The sequence below is a fragment of the Diadema setosum genome, chromosome 8 (genome assembly GCF_964275005.1).
Source record: "Diadema setosum chromosome 8, eeDiaSeto1, whole genome shotgun sequence".
Taxonomy (NCBI): domain Eukaryota; kingdom Metazoa; phylum Echinodermata; class Echinoidea; order Diadematoida; family Diadematidae; genus Diadema; species Diadema setosum.
The window spans coordinates 11,740,583-11,760,310 of NC_092692.1; the positions used below are offsets into that span (position 1 = coordinate 11,740,583).

Genomic DNA, 19,728 nt, shown 5'->3' on the forward strand with positions numbered 1-19,728 from the left:
TTTTATTTTCATGAATTTTGTAAGTCATCAGGACACAAAAATAATAAATCTAATCCCAGCAGGATATATATATTCTTTATTCAGGACTGTACTCCATGATCGCAAATTTAACCACTTGTGAAATTGTTGGGAAGTCCCGATTCAAAAAAAAAATGAAGACTCGCTAAATATATGGCATATACAGTAATTGTAATGTAACCCATCTCTTTTCTTATTATGACCGTATTGTCCAAAGTTAATACCCCCATTCCACAGAGATTTCTTCTCATTGGTCACTTGTCGGTAGCAAAGTTATTTGCTTCCTGCCACCAACCAAAATGTATCGGATAGACTATCGGGTCATTGTCAGACTTGTCTGGTGAGGTAAGATTGTCGATGAGGATCAAGCGCAACATATCCATCACTAACCTGATAGTCCAACACAAGTCGGTTTCATCAGACTGCGATCCGAAACACTTTGGTGGGCAGTCGGAAGCAACAAACTTTGGTTCCAATGAGTGACCGATGAGGAAAATCTGTGTGGAGTTGGGGTATATTAAGCACCCATGCAAGTCACGATGTACAGCGTAATTGTGATGATGATACAGTGGACTCCCGTTATAACGAAGTCCTCGGGACCGGCAGTTTTCTTTCGTTACAACGAAATTTCGTTATAACCGAATGAATAAACAATAAATATACATAGAGTTGATAATGTTGCGGCCCTAAATTTTATTTCGTTGTAACCGGAATTTCGTTATAACCGTGTTCGTTATAACGGGAGTGCACTGTACTAAGAAGCCAGAGAAATGCCAGAGAAATCTCACTCCCCTCTTTTTTTTTTTTTTTTTTCTTGTGAGGGAAAAGAGGGTTCAAGGGGAATGCGAAAGAGGTGCAACTGTGTAATTACAAAGTTGTAGTTTTTAGGCAAAGCAACATTACAACACTGTCTAAATTGTGATGGCCAGTATGTTTCTGTGTGTGTCTGTGTGTGGGTGTGTGCGTGAGTGCTTTTGTGAAGAGAGTTCACGTGTGTTGTACAACACATTGGCACAGGAGTACCGGTATCAATCTTGCAGACCAATGATGTACAATTGTAATCTCTTATTTTGAGCACAGATACAGTAACAATACACAATCTGGATACAGCACTGCTATGCAGTGCAGCAGACAGCACATTGTCATCACTCATGTATTTCCTCACACAAGTCAAACACGAGACTAGAAATGGGTTTTGTTTTTTTCTGTTTAACATGTTATATTTATTCCTGGCTTTACTATCACAACTTCACATACTGTACACAAAGCTATAAATTGCAAGCTTTTAAAAAGACAACAGGGTACAAGTAAAAGTCAAGGGCCCAATATCAATTTTCAGATGAATTATTAGAATTGTTGGCATTAATGAAGTCTTTAATTTTAAATGGGATATTGAAAACAGCACTCCAGCCACGGCATTCATATGAATATTTATGCATCTCCCCATCTTCAGCGTGGACACACACAAAGCCACAACTGGGGCTACAATTCCAAAGTCTCATGTGCACTTTGCATTGGTGTTAAGCTGCATGCAAAAGTATTTGATATTAAAGCTTTGTCCCTTTGCATCGCCTTTTATCAAAGCCGAGGTGCAATCAAATATCGATGGACTGCAGAAAGTTAGAAAATACCTTTCTATCTTTGCCCCTGTAGTGAGCTTTACACGCAACTTGTTTAGGACGGGCTGATTTTCCTACAACACACATTTCCCATAGACACTGAGTGTACTCGGGACTTGTCCTCAACGAGTTAAATGGCATTTAATTCAAAAAAGTTTCATACTCGGTTCTAATAATCTCTTTTGACTGAACCAACAATGACCACACCTGCTTCTCAACCCCTTCTGTGCAAGAGACCTTGGACAGAACTGTATACTGCTTGATGATTTTCTGGGCTAATCAGCACTCAAAGCACACAGAATTAATAAGAGGCCTCTGAAAGTGCTCAACAACATGTTTTGCTTTACGTCTGCTTCATTGTCTAGTGTATGAAACATTTAGAATCGAAGAGAAGACTTCTGTCAGAACTTTCTCTCCCAAGAATCCCTGCTGGGTTCAACAGATCAGATATTTAAGAGGAAAAACAATACTGGAGTTCACATAATTGACTTTGGATTGTGCAGAAAACATATCACTGCACCAAATTTGACTGATCACCAATACAACTTTCACATCATGGCTAGAAAATTCAGATGAGTGGGCAATCAGGATCTATTATTTTTAGATTAAATGCCAGGACTGAACTGAAAAGGAAAAAAAAAAATGTATCTGTCATACTTGTCACGTACATTTTCTCTCAGAACCAAATCCCCCTTCAGCACCAGAAACGAGAGTAATGAACAGTATATATCATCAAATTAGCTATGGTAATAAAGTGTCATAGTGATGACACTTCACTTCTTGATAACGTTTCTCTGCATACCATGTTTCATCTGCAATGATGTATTCATTGGTTGCATTGGGAGGAAAGGGACAAAAGCTGCTAAATTCAATGACATGCAAGTAAGAAAGCAAAAAAAAAAAAATGTATAAAGAAAGAAAAACAAACCCGAACAACCCATCAAAGGTTAGGAATATATTTGACATTAGTAAGAGTGTCTTGCCTAAACAAGTCATATCCATTGCACAGTCTCTTGTCTCATAAATCTGTGAGAAAGCAAAGGTTTATAGTCAAAAGATGTTATCAAAAAATTACAAGAAATAGTTACCCCTTCTTCATTTGCCCCCCTCCCCCCCCCCCCCCCCAGAAAAAAATAATAACGCTTAACCTAAACATGTGTTAACTAGCTGCGTGCAGTCGAGGCCTTTTATGATACATTCGTCTGATTCTCTAGACTTCCAGAGTGCCTGGTATGTTGTCTGATCCCCCAATGTCATCTCCACACTCATAATCCATTCTGGTGTGAGATACGTTTGGAATATGATCTGCTATATATGACAGATAACAACAGATTGGGAATATCACCATTGCATAGTCGCATCAAGCTAAAATGATGCTTACAGAATTTCACAGTTTAAAGGGCCCCCACGTCTCCAATCAAATCTGCATAGAGTGAGACACAACTTCACTGTTAAAGGTAAAACCAGATGAAATTGACAATTCCCCCTTCTATTCACTGGGTTATGCAGTAATTTCAACAGCAAGGCATTTGACCGCAACCCAAGGCAAACTTAAACATAAATTGAGAAACTTTCCTAGTCCACCTCAGAGGTGTTTGTGTGTACAGGCCACTACCTAGACACTGCTTCTCGTACACATGTTCCCAGTCTGTATACTGTAAAACCAAAAACATTTCGGGCATGAAACTGCCGTAAATTGCAGCCGATGGCCTTCTTCGCGGCATGAAACTTTCACAAACTGGCGCCTGGCATTCCACGCATTTTGCATGCAAAACTTTCACATAAATGCATTTTACTTTCTGGAGTCGTGGCTCCTTGCAAAATTTGTAAACGTTTCATGCACCCAAAAATTTCTGGTGTCTCAGTAATGTTCCAGCAAATCTTTTGTGGTTTCTCAGTCAGTGTACAATAACAATGGCATAGCACAGCACACTTGATTATGCATTTTTAAAGTGTACATATTGGAATTATACAGTATTTTCACTGAATTACAGAAAAAAAAAAAGGAATACAATGGGGGAAGAACACAAAAATGTCACGCAGTGGAAGAAGGCGTATTTGATCCTAAGTATAATAAAACTATATGTCTATCTCCAGTAATAAAAAAATATCAGACAAACCTACCCTCTGTACAACTTGTGATTGGATCATGTGTATTCAACTTTCCTTCAACCAGCACTGAAGGAACAATCTCTTGTCTGACAGATACAGGTTTAACAAATACACGTATGTCATCACTATAAAAGTCTGCGAGCTGCAACACAACTTCAGTGAACAAAGGCTGCAAAAATGGACTGAAGCTGCAGATGCTTGGTGGCTAAGATGAAAACGTGGTTCACATCAAACTTTGCGATTTGCAAAAAAAGCCAATGATACCTTGCGATAATATGTCATAATCATGCTCAATTTCTTGCTTGCTGAGAGAGCACAAATGCATACTGAATACTGCAGACATGCAGAGCCTGTTGGAACATTCCACTCGGTTATTACTGCTCCCAGATGCAGGTCAAATATAGTGGGGGGAAAAAACTGAATTTTGTAAAACTCTTCATAAATTCTGGGAGGAAACCATCAAGACAACAATCTTAATTTTGCTACAATGTATTTGAGAATAACTAACAACCTAAGTTAAAATTTTGTAACATGAGAACTAAGAAAGTAAATTAAAAAAACAAACAAACAAACAAACGGGAGCATAATATGCTTTTCTTCTAAAAGAAGATTGTATTTTTAAAAGCATCATGTTACGTTTAGACAGAAGAGCTGCCAGTTATGGACATGCTGTGTAGATAGAAAAAACAAAAAACAAAGTTGGAGTAAGTATTCATGCTACTCTAATGTCCAAACTATGCTGGTTCATATTAGCATATTGCTGTAGGCAAGTTCTAATACTGTCCAAAAGTTTGCACTTACTCTTCACTAAGAATGTATACTGAAATTGTTGAAATTGACCAGAAAAAAAAAACCCCAAACAGAACATAAATTTAAGTAATTTCTTTAAAATTCAGTGGGATAATGTGTCACGAACAAAACCATGCTTGGTCTTCATCTTATCGTAAAATATTCCAAGAGACAGACTATTCCTGTAGAATTGAATCATGCAAGAGAATCCTTAACACCTTCACTTGCTTGTTTAACATGGAGAACACTTCATTTTTTGAAAAAGATCTACAGTGGAAAGAAGCCAGAAACCTTCACTTTGTATTTACACAGATGAACCCCGGTGACTTTCACTACGAGGCCCCTACCGCGGTGGTTTTTGGAGACTGCTTGCCTGTGGCCATGCCAAGCGCCCCCGGTCCAGGGGGCAGCCCGCCACCCCCTGGACCTTTCCCTTTATGGCGTCCCCTGCGCCCCGCCCCTCGGCCCCCTCCCCCTCCTACTCCTGCTCCTGCTCCACCCATGGAGGCATTGTCTGGGGGCTTGGGGCCCGTGTGATGGTGGTGGCCCCGTCCCTTGCCCACTTTGTGTTTCTGCTTGTTTTCCGTGGCCACAGCGTGGGGTAGGATGTTGATGATCTTCCCCACAGCTTTAGTCCTGCCTTCCCTATGATGGAAGTCATGAAAAAAAAGACACACAATGAACCAGTAACTCCTATACACAGTCAAAAATTTAGATAACTTGAATTGTAATTCTGCTGTATTCAGATATCACTGCACTCCTTTATGGTGGTGTGAAAAGAAAGGGTCACTCTTTTTGAGGGCTAAAGTTCCATTTCACGTAAATGCAGACTGAATAAAAAATGCACTTATTCCCATATCACAAACATTTAATTTACTCAAGTGAATTTCATGTTATAACAATGATTTAAAACTCCTGATAAGTGGTGCAATCAAGCCAAATCAGTCTACAGTACGCAAAGTTTACTCCAAGCTTTGGACCAAACTATGTATGTTGAGTTAATCCATTTGTGTCTGTATTGTACACTCTCATTCAAACTCTTATAATTTCACAATGAAGGGTCATATCGATGTCTGGTTTTCACTGATATGAAGCTAAAAGTGCGCTGAAAATTACGATATAGAATACCCAAAATATATCTGTCATATATCTGTCATACAAGCCATCTTCTTCTATCACAATGAAATTCTACCAAGTTGACATCCCGACAGAGGATTTGCACATATGGGCAACCTCTACACCTCATGGATGATCAGTGACTACAGTTTTCTTTCTGTTGACAAAGATTTTTTCGGTCTGCCATCTCACCTGAACACCATGCGGCTTTCCACCTTGAGATACTCGGGGTTCTTGATGAAGCGGAAGCGGACGGTGGCCTTATCTCCGGTCCTCAGGTGGTCCACGCTCATAGAGATGATGGAGGCCGTTTGCCTGATGCTGCCAACATGGACTGGAGACGAACAGAGAGGGCAGTATTACATGAGCGGTCAATGTTTCTCATTCAAATTGAAATTCATCTTGAAGTCTGAATTTGTTTATTATAGTAAGTCACTACTCATAGGACCCTTATTAAGCTAGCTAGCCATTACATGTCTGTGAGCTGTAACTCCCTTGTAATAGTTTGGCAAAGGTAGACAAAGTGCCTTGCCCAAGGGCACTATCACTGCTGCCTATGGACTCAATGCTCATGTAGGTAGTTTAAGACTAACAAATTGTGGTTGTATTGACTTGCCCACAACAGCCCCCCTGTGCCAACAAAGTTTCATGCTAACGTTTGATACAAATTCAAAATGAAATACACAAATTTAAAATTTCAATCTGCTCATGAATTCACTGCTTGCTGCAAGAACATTATGAAAATCATCCAGCTGTATTTTGCTTTGTTTTTATTGGGAGACTATAGAAAATAAACTAAATTAATACAACATATAACTTCAAGACACATTGGTAAAATTGAACAGTTATGAAGGCATACTAGAAGTTGAGGACATACTTTGCACAACAAATATGGGTGACATTTAGAAAATATCATTAGAAACAACTTTATACAACTTTTCACAATCTGTGTTTTTTCCACTTGCATAAAACTGAATACACATATCCTACAGATAACTTAAGACACCAAGTAGCAGCCCTTGTTTATTAACAAATTACAATAAATACAACATTCTGATCAATCCTTCATTCATAAATATTCATCAGGAAATTTGCATGTTCGCTACCACGTCATCTTTCTTTCCAATGCCAAATACATTGCATCTATTACTGAATTCCACCCATGAAAGAGGTGTGTCTGAAGCTGAGTACATACCCATGGCCTGGTAGCGAGTGCTTATCGTGGTTGGGTGATGCAGGACGAGAATCTCCCCCTCAAACTCCCAGCATGCCATGGGGTTCACGTGGGGCGAGACCATCACCATGCCCTTGCGGACCTGGGAGCGCTTGATTTGCTGCATGGGGCGAGGCAATGAGAATGACACAGTGATTATCTTTTTACTGAGGTTACTGCACTTTTCCTTTGCCTTCGTTGCTTTCAAAGGTAACTGTGCTGCACAGAATGCCTATGGTATATCAAGGTCATGATTACAGGTGGGTCATGCCTTCTACATCACTTTTCCATATGTAACAAGGAAGACCAACCAGGACTACTTTCCGTACACATCGATCTCCATCTATACAAGTCTTTCAGTAAAATAATACTTTTTTAACTACAAAATCTTAAATATCATACCTGTCAAAAGTAGAATGCAAAATGATGTACAATCGATTTAATACTTTGATAATGATAATATAAACAGTAGTGTGAAGAGACTTTTTTTTCCCTTCATATTCAAAGTATCTGCTATCAGATGGTATGTTACGAATGCACTGCTCAAATTTCAATCAAATATATGTCACATATTATTTTTGCAAGTATGGACAGTAATGCCTTATGGCCAGTGTACATGCCTTAATCAAACAGTTGAGCAGAAGCCAAGTAAATGTGCACACAACATGAAGATCATAATACGATGCTATTGAACCTGTCCTCCCAACAAACTTTGGAATTAACCAGGGACACTTGAGTAAACTAGATTCACGATGCCACATTCAACGGACACGTACCTTTTTCAAGGCGAAGGAGGCGGTCTGCCCACCCCTGACCACTCTGACCGGCATGCGCTTGCGATGGATGGACTTGATGATGACCTGCTGGAAGTGACCGTGTGAGTCTGGCCCGAGGGCCAGCACGTCGTTCACACGAATCATCCCCTTGAGAGTGGTGCCAGACACCACTGTACCCACTCCCTACAGAGGACCAGAAGAAAAATCTTGTTACAAAACAATTGGCAGAATGATCAGAGCAAATAAAGAATAGAAGTTATGAGTACTCATTCAATTTTCCATTGATTTTTAGCATGGAATCCTCAGAAAATGAGCACAAAACATGAAATTATGGAAATATTCACCTCAAAACCTATGACACATTAGAACTAATGTCATTACGCATACTGTAACATCCCATCTTACATAAAGTAGCATGGAATTATGCACTGAAGCAATGCATAAAATGAATGACAAACTTTTGCTCTGAGAGTAATCATACACTGAATCACATGATTTCTTGTGCATATCACTGTGGACAAACATGATGTTTCTTCAGTATGATACCAAGTTATTTCACTCAATGCATTCATACAAACACATTCATGTGAGAACAATGTGCTCACACAGATTCATATCAATAACAATCCACACAAAACAATAGCATAAGAGCATTACGATGGGGGGGGGGGGGTGAGTACTTACAGGGACAGAGTAGGTCTCATCAATCTGGAACTCAGCTGGCTCTGACTCATCATACATGGTTCTCGTCGTCAGGAGGTTCAGGAACATCTTCAGAAGGTTCAGGTTCTCTCCGGTCACATTGGAGACTTGGAAGATTGGACACACCCTGACAGAAAGACAAACAATAAACCTTTCATCAAGCCATGTCTATTACCTTTCGTACTTACTAAGAATCTCTTATCATGCCTCTACACTCTTACTGTCTTAACTTGGCATACTAGAAACTTGCCTTGCGAGTGCAAAGTCCATGAAAACAATTATGATGGGTCACCCATACTACATTTTCACTCTGAATGTGGTTTGCATGTCAAGGAGCACATTCCACTTCTTGCAGCCTTATGCACTTGGTACAACATAGTCAACTGTGTACAATGTACAATTATCACTGAGCTACAGCATTGCTAAGTGGGCACACAAAGGGTTCTGAAAAGGCCCATCTTCAAAAAAGACATCCAATATTACAAAGCCAACCACAACATTCCATTATATTAAATGGGTTAGTCAAATACTGGTTAGTGATTGGCTAAACACAGTCACTTGATGGAGGCACATTGGTAATGTTTGCCCATGGGCAGAACATTTTTGTAATGTTCTTCCATGGGAAAACATTTTCACATAACAAATGACAAACGATACCAAACGATTGAATGATCATATTTTTCACGCAATCAATAGGACAAATTAGCCTATTCCAAAGAGTATAGAAGCTAGCGCTAGCTTCTATACTCTTTGGCCTATTCCATACAATGTGAAAAAGCAGATGACCGATTATACGAAAGTGTGATTTGACTAACCCATATAATATAACAGATGATGACTTTTGTTGTTGGGAACATGTAGCAAACGTTCCACCCTCAGGGTTTGAAATGCTATTTCGGGAGGCTATAAGTCCCTCAATAGCATTTCAAACCCTTTGGGTGGAACATTCGGTATGTTCCCTCCCCCGCCAGTCATCATCTATGTAATGGTCTTCTAAACACTGCTATTCAGAGGCTGAGAGGCTCACCTCTCCGAGCTGAAGTTTGTCGCCGTCATGACAACGTCCTCCTTGCTGTTGACCAGGACCGGGATCTTCCTGCATCCGGGAGACTTGAGGATCCTCTGCAGGAGCTTGAGGGTCTCCTGCAGGACATTGGGGGGACACATGTCGATCTTGGTGACCACCACAAAGACGGGGACGCTGAGGGCCAGCGCTAGGCCCAGGTGCTCCTTGGTCATCCCGATCACTCCAGCATTGCTGCCAACCTGACATCACACATCACCATAGCAAAATAAGAAAATAAGCTTTGCATGAAAACAGCAAATTTCAGTTCCACTCTGGTGTTTTATGTCTTTCCAATATGACCCACTTGGATTTCCTTCCAAGGGAATTATGTGTCCATCATGACCTATGAGACTTTATCAAAGATTCTGCATTTTTATAACCCCACATGCTAATGGCTACCTATTAAGTTTCCTCTCCTTTTCTTGGCTTCTCCAATTCTTGGCTTCTGCTATTCCATCCTTCCCAAATTCAACTCTTTCTCATCACTGTTCTCCTCATAAAATGCAAAATGTGGAATCAACCCGTTACACATTTAACTATGATTTTTCTGTTTTCATCACACACCTGCAGTTGCCTGAATTTTGTTTGATTCTACATCATGTAGTGATCAAATAGCATACCACAAACACAAATTTCACAATACAATCCTGAAGAGCATTAATTCTCTACATCATCAAGGGCAAATTATAGCTCTGTGAATTATTTAGTAAGCTTGGTCTCATATAGTGATACTAAAGTGGACTCCTGTCATAATGACGTCCTTGGGACCAGCGGTTGTTTTTCTCTTGTTTTTTGTTTTTTTGATTGTTGTTTTTTTGTTATATCCAAATTTTGTTTTAACTGAACAAATAAACAACTAGAGAAGCACTCTAAATGAGAGCGCAGACCTCCGCCAAGCATGCAGCTCATTTCTATCACTGATCTTTTTCTTCCATAGAGATATCAGTGATTTCCACCCATACGTACTTACAGCATGCTAAAAAGGATAGTGTGCTGAAAGTCGCCCGATTTCCCAATATAGAAGCCTTTATTATGTCATAAACCCTCAGCTGCATGGCGCGCCTTGCCCTAGCAGAAACTAGAGCATGCACTTTAGTGCGTGCATGCAAACCTCAAATACGCGCAGCCTGAACTCCCAAGTTCATTGACCCTACCTGCCAAAATATCCAAATCCTTCATAAATTCCCCAAAAATTCTCGGATTACTACCAAAAGTTAATCGTTTGTAACTAGTGTCATTCTCAAACTTTCCTGCAAGTTTCACCCCAATCCATTAACTACTTTTTGAGTTATTTTGCACACGGACAAACTAACTAACGAACACACAAACCAACAGTAACGAAAACATAACCTCCTCCCTTGGCGGAGGTAATAAAAAACATAGAGCCCATGATGTTGCAGCCTGAATTCTTACTTCCTTGTACTCGGGATTTCGTTAAAGGCGTGTTCGTTATTTCAATGGAAGTGCACTGCACACATTTTGCCCCTCACCATGAGCATGCCAAAGTCCGGCGCGTGCCCCGTCATCCCAAAGACAGTGGTCTTGAGGTACTTCTCGTGACCCGCCAGGTCAATGAAGGTGATGACCTTGGAGGAATGCTCACATATCCTCACCCAGTCCAGACTGCCTCCTGGGTTCGAGAAACATCATGGAGAGTACAAAATTACAGATCTATCTTCTTTTTTTCTTTTTTTTGTGCATTCCTACCTTTGGCAGCTTTAATAAAACCAAAGCTTTGCCCGTTTCCTCGAGGTTATTCCCTTGTTTAACCATATACTGCAAAGATTATCTTAATGAAACAAAAGAACTTTCCATGGCAATAAGCCATCACCTACTGCTTTGCTTCTGAACTGGTGGGCTGCATGTTGGCCAAAAAATGACATAAAAGAAACTAATATCTGATCAAACTGGGCCTCAAAAAAATTAGGAGACAAAGTGGGCCTCAGGTTGCAAAAGCTTGAGAAGTGTGGAACTAATGGATATTATTTGTTAACTGTATTAACATGACAGTCAAATTTTGCGCCTGCTTAAAAGGACTTCTCTACTGTGGAGAGACATTGAAATGAAAAAGATTACCATCACTGTGTGACTGGCATTCTAACCACAAGACACAATTCTCAGGTAGATAACAGTGTAACCTAGTCAGTTATCCTGTGGCAGTTCATTTCAATGTCATTTACTTTCAATTTCTGTTCCACAAGTTGCACACATTCACTGTAAGCATTCTTTAATTGAAATCAACAGCAGAAGTATGTTGCAATTTTCTACGTCAGAAACTACTCCTGGAAAATGGCAGACACAAATGTGTGAACAAGCCATACTGTACATGACTACACATTCACAGCAAAGAGGGAACAACCCTGGTACACAGCAGAAAATTTCACCCAATGGAATGCTCTCCTGGTGTAGATATGTATGAATATGTTCGCTTTTCTCAAAAGCAAATATGCTCCCAATCAAGGCAAACAAAATGCATAAGTACTTAATTCTCATTATTTATGAATTTAGCACTGTCAAGTTTGCTCTGAAATAACTGACAGAACAAATCATATCAAACATAATTCCCACAGTGCTCATAATACTGCCTAGACTGGACACTATGTCACATCATCTAATGACCGCCACTCACCATGAGAGTCAGGCTTGTTGACCACCTCCCCCTTGCTGTCGAATCCCAAGATATCATTCCCGACACTGCTCGTCCTCCCCGACTCCATCTCGTGCTTGTGGCGGAAGAGCTTCTGCCGGGCAAAGCCGCGCCCGTTGTCCAGCTCCCCGTGGGTCAGCACCCCCAGCAGGGTGCTCTTCCCAGCGTCCACATTGCCGACCACTGCAACTCTGTAGCGACATGACATGATTACATGTTAGGCTGACCCATCTAGAGCTATCTGATTGGCTTATCACGGTTTAATGACTTGTCTCTCATTATAGCACCAAAGAGAGGAACAGACGTACATACAGTCATTAATGCATACCATTTGGCAAAGTTTTACTTGCAAACCTGTCCATAACACATACAAAAAGGAATGGCAAAGCCACTACAGGACTTTCCCATCTTGACATACAACTGTACAAGCATACACAAGTACTATGTACATATGTTGTACACACATACCGTACACCTTTTTAGTGCACCTTCTTGGCAGAAGTATAAACAATTTGGACTGTTTCATATGAAAGCCAGAACATACCCTACATGAATGTGAACACAAATATCACCATAACAGATCATATTATACACTATACTTGTATTTCAGGTCTGATTTGAGGTCAGGTATTGTCAGGTCTAATACAAATTGCAGTTTGTGTTTTTCAGACCTACGTTGAACTGTCGAGCTGTATTTAGCATTAATATTCAGGATTTGAGTGCCTACCTGACTTCGTAGAAGTCTTCGTCATCTGCCTTTCTCCTCACTAGATAGTCAGCCACCACGCCATTCTCCAGATCTCTCTCACGTAGTAGGACGACGTCGGCCTCGATGCTCTGAGCCATCCTCTCCAGGGTGGCCACAGAGGCTGCCAGCTCATCGGAACTCAGCCCACTCTTGGTGCCATTGTCTGTAAGACATCACACAACCACAAATGCATGCAAAGTATTCAAACAAGTACAATTGTATACAACAAACAAAACATAATGCACATACTGCACATTCATATGCTTACAAACACAAATGTTGACTTTTCAACTCTTCCATGTACATTTGCACAACTGTATAAGCTGCTATTTTCACATACAGATTAGTACATGAGGAGGTCTCCAACATTTTCGTGAGATGTTGTTTTCGCGAATTGACACCGTGAGTACAGCAAATGCACTATTACTCTTGCGCATGGCAAAATTTTTGCATGTTGTTAATTAGCGGTCCAATCGTGATTCGAGAAATTTGTGAATATTAAACCCGCGCAAAACAGCTGAAATACAGTATTCCTAATCATTCTAAACCAACACTGATAAGAACATTTTACATTCATACATTTTGTATCATACTCCATGTATGTACATCTCTGCAGGTGTTACATCAAAATGTTTTGTTTTCATTGTCTCATACACTTGTAAGTTAAAAATGATTGATACTGATGAGAACAATAAAGAGACAATGAAACAAATAATCCAGTACTTTGTTTCAAGACATACATTTGTACATGTACACCGTGGACAGTATAATTGAGCTACAACGTAAATAGGCAGATATTATACTTGAAGCACTTTAAAAGGTACTTTTAAACTCTTTGATTACTGTACCAGGTAATTTTCATCTGGCCCCAGCAACGATTCACATGAGAAGCATACAGCACATGGGTGTACAGCTGTACTTGTACATCACACAAAACGGTGACCCAACAACTATCCATTAGTCATCACCATTTTGCTGCTACCCTGGTACAAATTTTTGACTTCCCTGTATGCATACATTCTGATTACAGTACAAATGTAAGTGAACTGTGCAAGAAGATGGGATGCTGCATTTGCCAATCAAGCAAAAAGTCCTCCATGGAAAGAACAGGACTTTAATTTACAATTGAATCATGGCCTGTGATGTGCATTTAATGTATAATGTACAATGATCTTTACATGGCTGTAGATGCGTTTGTGAAATACTTGTATGCAATACACTGTACTACAATGCTCAGTGATACACTAAAAGTACACATACTGTACACTGACAAAGACAGTGATAGTCAATTGTCTACAGTATGTGAGCAATAACCATACACACTTCACTTACAATATAAATGTACAATGAGAGCAAATTACAGCATTAAAAATTAATGCAACACACATGGATAATCATTATTTAATCAAGGTTTTACAGCAAACAGTGCAATACTAGTACTTCTTCACAAATGTATGCAAATATTTGCAAGTATATTTTATCAGTGATATCGTTCTTGAATAAACTGCAACACAATTCTACTGTTGTGGGTTTGTTTGTTTTTCAGATCAAATGCCTAATTATACATTCCTTGAACAATTAACATTCATTTCATTCAGCAGAGTGGAAGAACTGTTAGATCAATATAAAATGCATACAAATATTATGCCTTAGATGTTGTACAAATGTATCTTAATCAGGAGATATACAGCTAGAGCAGGAGAAACTTAAATCAAGCAAGAGAGAGGGAGATGTTGAGTGAGAGAGAGAGAAAAAAAAGGCCTCTAAGTGGGAGACTGATTGACTCTGACTTCACAGTGTAGGTCACAGGATACAAGGAATTACATGGGATTATAATTCAGAGGTTTAAGAAACATTCATGTCTAAATGTGAATACTATCAGGACTTCCCATGAACAATTGAGTTCTGGATCTTGATGGCAGTAGCACAGCAGTTTAGTGCACACTGGACTACATTGTATATAGTTTGCACATACAGGCAGTCAAATTACATAAAGTATCCTAATCTACTTTGAACAGCCTATCAAATCAATGTGTAAAATGTAAAGGATTAGTAGAATTGGAAGGTTAGTCTTCTCAATGGGTGGGAAACATCAAAGCTTCACTTTGTGCATCAAACATATAGTGCACTCTCTTGCACCACAAGATCAATTCAACCATGACAGGATGATGCAATCTCTTTGCAAGATGATATCCAAATGTACTAAAAATATATTACAATGCTTGTATCTAGTCTTGAATTAAAAACATGAGTATACAGCACAAATAAGGGCTGAATTCACCGACAGACACTTGCAAAGACTGAAGCAAGGTTTGGTTTTCAGCTGTTGTAAGATTGTGCAATACTCTCAGCCTCACACACCTCTGTTATGCCCTCCTCAGTGCCCTTTTGTGAACTTTTTTTTTCCTCCCCCAAACAAGGAAGTAGTCACTCAGTGTGGCTTGTGAGCTCCTGGCTGATGGCTGGTGCAAGATTGTGCAATACCTCGACTCCAAAACAATAGTGACAAACCGGAGTGAATCATGGCCATGTTGGGGGTAGAGGATCACTTCATTTTCTTTATATTCAATATATCATGGCCCATCAAATTCTGACAAAAAGTGCTTTGTTCATCATGTTCTTTTTTTTTTTTGGTTTTTTTTTTTTGGTTTTTTTTAGAAAACATGTCCTGAACATCTGATATTTTGGGGAAAAAAAGTGGTAACCATTGTCCACGCCGGACATTGGCACTGAATTGTGAAGTTCTGAACGCTACACGTTTCCCTCCGCGGGTGGGCTTGTGCGAGCGAATCGTGTTTCATTCACTTCCACTCGATTCGCTCACGCGAAACGTGTGAGCGGACCCGAAACGTGTAAACGTGTCAGACTAAATGGTGACCAGTACTGTACAATGACGGTATATTATCATTGTACAGGGAACAGATACTGTAACAATGTTAGCTTTAAAATCAAAATCTTTATATCACACTAACCGAGAAGTATGTAGTCTGTCTGATACATTTTTCATACACAACGTCAATAGAAAAATATCACAAAGTAGTTTCCCTTGTCTATGCTGGTTTCTACACCACCCTTTACAAACACTCTGATGCCTGATTTAAACATTAAAAAAAAAACAAAAAAAAAAAAAAAAAAAAAACTTGGAACTACACATTTCCTTTCTACAATATTTCTCACAGGATCAACACAGCAAATTCCTTTAAAAGGGGTCATTGCAGAACACTTGGGTGCAATCACTGAAAACCAATTTCTAGGAATTCACTGTATCCTTGATCTGTTCCACATTGCATATATATTCAATTCATTATTTTCAAATGCACATTACATCAAATGTACACTGTATTTCATAACATCACTATTTGTATGATTGATACTGCGTTAACATGATAAAATCTCAGTGCCATAATATCTGACCTTGGTTCTGCTGCTGAGTAGAACAAGCAGTCACTTTTCAGCAGTTTGTTTTTCAGAGAACTGACTTTAACCACATGCAAATCAAATTAAGTATAGTGTGGAGAGAAATAATAACCATACTTACCAGCTAATGTCACTCTTTTCAAAAATAAACACCACACTGCTCCTACAATTCTAGGAATCGATTGATGAACACTTTGCAAAAATCACTTCTTCTGATTCATTTCTTGAACTGATTTGCCACTTTGTTGCTTAAATTTGTTTCAAATTTTCAGAAATAACAGTGTCACAGGAAATGCACTCAAAAAATATTTCCGCTTTGTTTCTCACACCATGAAATCTGCTTGCCAAACATATGTCAGTGTTTTATGCAAGTTGTAAAGGGAATGGTTAGCAAATCTCATACACAATTCCATGTGACATTCACTTCTGGTAAAATTGCATGGAATACTGTTGGAATAACCATAATCCCTACCTGAACTATAACACCAACCAGCACATATTGTATGTCCTGAAATTAACCTCAAAAGAATAGAGATTATACTGTAGTCTCCTCAGTCTCTGGGGCATAGCAATGGCTTTTGGGACTACCGGGACATTATACCATTGCTAATCTAAGCTAAGCCTCTTCCTTAATCTTATGGCATGGGATATTATCTGCCCAATGTCCTTAAAATTGCTTTGTTGAACAGCAAGCCACTGTGCAGGAGTGCATTTATAGTGTAAAAAGGATTAAATACATCATCAGACAGGGTCGAGCAATCTGGGCATGACCAGAAAATAATTGCATCTTGGGTAACTGCACTACTGTCTCACCTCCAATTCCAACGGCATAGATCATCTCCCCCTGGCCCTCGTCCAGTCTCTCCTGAAGCTGTTTCTGCAGGGCTTCGTACACAGCATCAGATGGACACACCAGCTTGTCCTTTGTCAGCAGAACAAGACAAAAAACAACTTCAGAAGTCACCAAAGGACAAACATTATATATACACTACAGTGAGGCAGTTGATATAGAGTTGGTTGTCACGTCACAATGGATCAACTTTTTTTCTTTTTTTCTTTTTTTTTTTTGGGGGGGGATTGGGGAGAATGCTAATAATCAACAGTAAATACCATGGAAAGCCTAAAAACAGATCATATTTCATGCACACCTATTTGGGTTGGGGAGTTGTCAAGATGCTCCACTCTATGACCAGGGATCGCCATGTGGACTTTGTACTCTGCTTTCTGAAATCCAAGACCACAGCCAGTGTGTACAGATACTGTAACTGTATGCAGATGAATGCACACCTGCTCGTTTGTCTTCATTGTAATCCAATATCATCCAAACTGGTCTCTTCATGCCAAGCATGTACATGTAGCTTGACAGTGTACAAAACTACAAATGTACACTGTGTATACTACAAGCTAACATGAACAAGAACATTTTGAACATCAGCTACACAGAAATTCTCTCTACTTGTTTCTTCTTCACTGAAAAAAACAAACAAAAACAAAAACAAAAGAAAACAAAAACAAACAGAAAAAAAAAACCCATGGGAACTGCAACACTGTTAGTATTTGTCACTAATAGCTTTGCCTACAACCTGCCTTTTAATACAGGATTTTGGCCTCTTGCTCTCTTTACTAATCACAATACTCTGCATCAATTGATGTACCTGTATTCATACCCGGATGCAAAAGAGCTCATTACATTCTACATGAAATACAGTGTACTGTACATTCAATGCCTTGCCCTCACCTTTGCATGGAGTTCTCCCATGTCCTGCTCATCCCCATTAACTGCAGCGTCTGGAGAAAAGAGACTGGCAGCCATCCCGGGAAACCCACCGCCGGGCCCCGTCGGAGTAGTGGGAGACTTCAGGTTTTCCTGACTTGGCGAGTCGGGAAGGAAGTTGGTGACGATAGCCGCCATCTTGTCACAAGTTGTGTTGTCTTTGTAATTGAACTTGCTTTTCGACTTGATGAATGTTCACATCCAATGAATTAACAAAGAGATGTATTTCACCTTGTCTCTTTTTTAAAAAGGCTAGAAGTTTGTGTGGAATTTCTTTCTTTAATATTTCCTTTCCTAAACTTATCAATGTATTTAAAATATCAAAGTTATTTCATCACTCTCAACAGGAATTATATGTAGACATATATATTTTGGCAAAAAGCAATAACAGAAAGAAGACCAAAATAGCACATAGACCCACAGTATGGCAAGGGTGGGCAGGTTAACCAAAGTGATGGACCAGCTGTCAAACAAAAACTCTTTTATGCTGATTATGTATGCTCTCTGGTGTTCAGCTAGTCACGAGTGGGATCGGAGCAGATGAAGTCAGGCTTTAGCTCCATCAATCACATTTGCACTTTGCTCCAACCAACCACACAAATTTCCATCAGTCGGGTGATCAGCTTGGGAATGCAGCTGCAAGCAGTGTACAAACTTGGAAGTTGTAGCTGCTTCCTTCGCTCTGCTTTCAATGACAAAATGGTGTTTATCACATCTCAGTGATTGGGTATATATAGTTGCACAAAGACATTAACCAGCACTTTCCTTTGCTCAACGTTAACTAAGTTTGATCCATCATCCACAGCAGTACTTTCGACTTTGTCAGGTCACGTCTCTTTCGTGTATGAATCATCCGCATTACATCTTGTCATCACAGTCCAGATGATCGTCTCACGTCACGAAACACTTGCCTACCTATGTCCCGATATCAATTCCAGGTGATACTCAATGGAAGCACATCAGAATCTAATCACATAATTCACTACGAAATGAAGCCACCGTCTAGTTTTGAATACCATCGATCAACGATCATTAATTTACCTTCACTAGCCAGACACGTAGATCGTAGGCCTAGATCTACTATACTTTCTATGGTCAAAAGGAGCACACACTGTTTAAATTACACTTGAACTTTACAGCTATATATAAAGGATAAATGCAATAGCGGTTTAATACACTGAACTGTTCCTTTAACTGAAAGCTAAATAGGCCTATCTATTATCGCAATGGACCAGCGTGACGTGAGCTGGCTGTTGGGTAAGCCGAGACGAGTGGGTTGGTTCTCACACGATCAACAAACACTGCAGCACAGACACCATGCAGATCCACTTCCTATATTATGCACATAAACCACGTAACGTAACCTTGCAAGCGACTTGCGGTCCCAAACATGTCCGAGCTAATCTTGCCTTTGGCAAACGCATTTTCCCTCCACTGGCTTTCATTCGGGAGTCTCCTTTATGGAGTTGGTTTCTGATGTAACGCATCGAAATTCTAGAGGTCGACAACGGACGAACTGAAAACACAAAAATATCGTTTCTCTGCAGCTCCAGCCATCATAAATAGCAGCTGTTTGTCCAGGTAGACACAACATGGGGGTGCGAGCTGCGCATGTGTAGTCGGCGAGCGAGAGCGTTTAGCGAGGCTATGAGCGAGTCGAGTGAGTGTAGTGGAATATTCCATTTAATTTTAGAGACAATGGTAATCAATCATAATTGAACTGTCATTTGT

General features: G+C 39.8%; 1 protein-coding gene across 1 annotated transcript; it reads right to left on the reverse strand.

The window, feature by feature from the left end:
- Positions 1-2,767: 2,767 nt before the first annotated feature.
- Positions 2,768-18,210, reverse strand: LOC140232389 (GTP-binding protein 1-like). Its single transcript, XM_072312515.1, has 11 exons — positions 17,962-18,210; positions 17,037-17,145; positions 12,786-12,969; positions 12,041-12,249; positions 10,902-11,041; positions 9,373-9,611; positions 8,328-8,472; positions 7,644-7,826; positions 6,850-6,988; positions 5,847-5,988; positions 2,768-5,183 (listed from the first exon to the last, which is right to left on the reverse strand). Exons 1-11 carry the CDS (start codon positions 18,133-18,135, stop codon positions 4,871-4,873), a joined length of 1,977 nt encoding a protein of 658 aa, XP_072168616.1. The 5' UTR covers positions 18,136-18,210; the 3' UTR covers positions 2,768-4,870.
- Between the last annotated feature and the right edge of the window lie 1,518 nt (positions 18,211-19,728).

Excerpts from the sequence above, each read along its gene's own strand:
- LOC140232389 (XM_072312515.1), bottom strand. The coding sequence starts at position 18,135 with ATGGCGGCTATCGTCACCAACTTCCTTCCCGACTCGCCAAGTCAGGAA. Across the intron at positions 11,042-12,040 it reads CAACAAGCCTGACTCTCATG|GAGGCAGTCTGGACTGGGTG; the intron begins GTGAGTGGCGGT and ends TCTCGAACCCAG. Across the intron at positions 6,989-7,643 it reads CCTCCTTCGCCTTGAAAAAG|CAAATCAAGCGCTCCCAGGT; the intron begins GTACGTGTCCGT and ends CGCCCCATGCAG.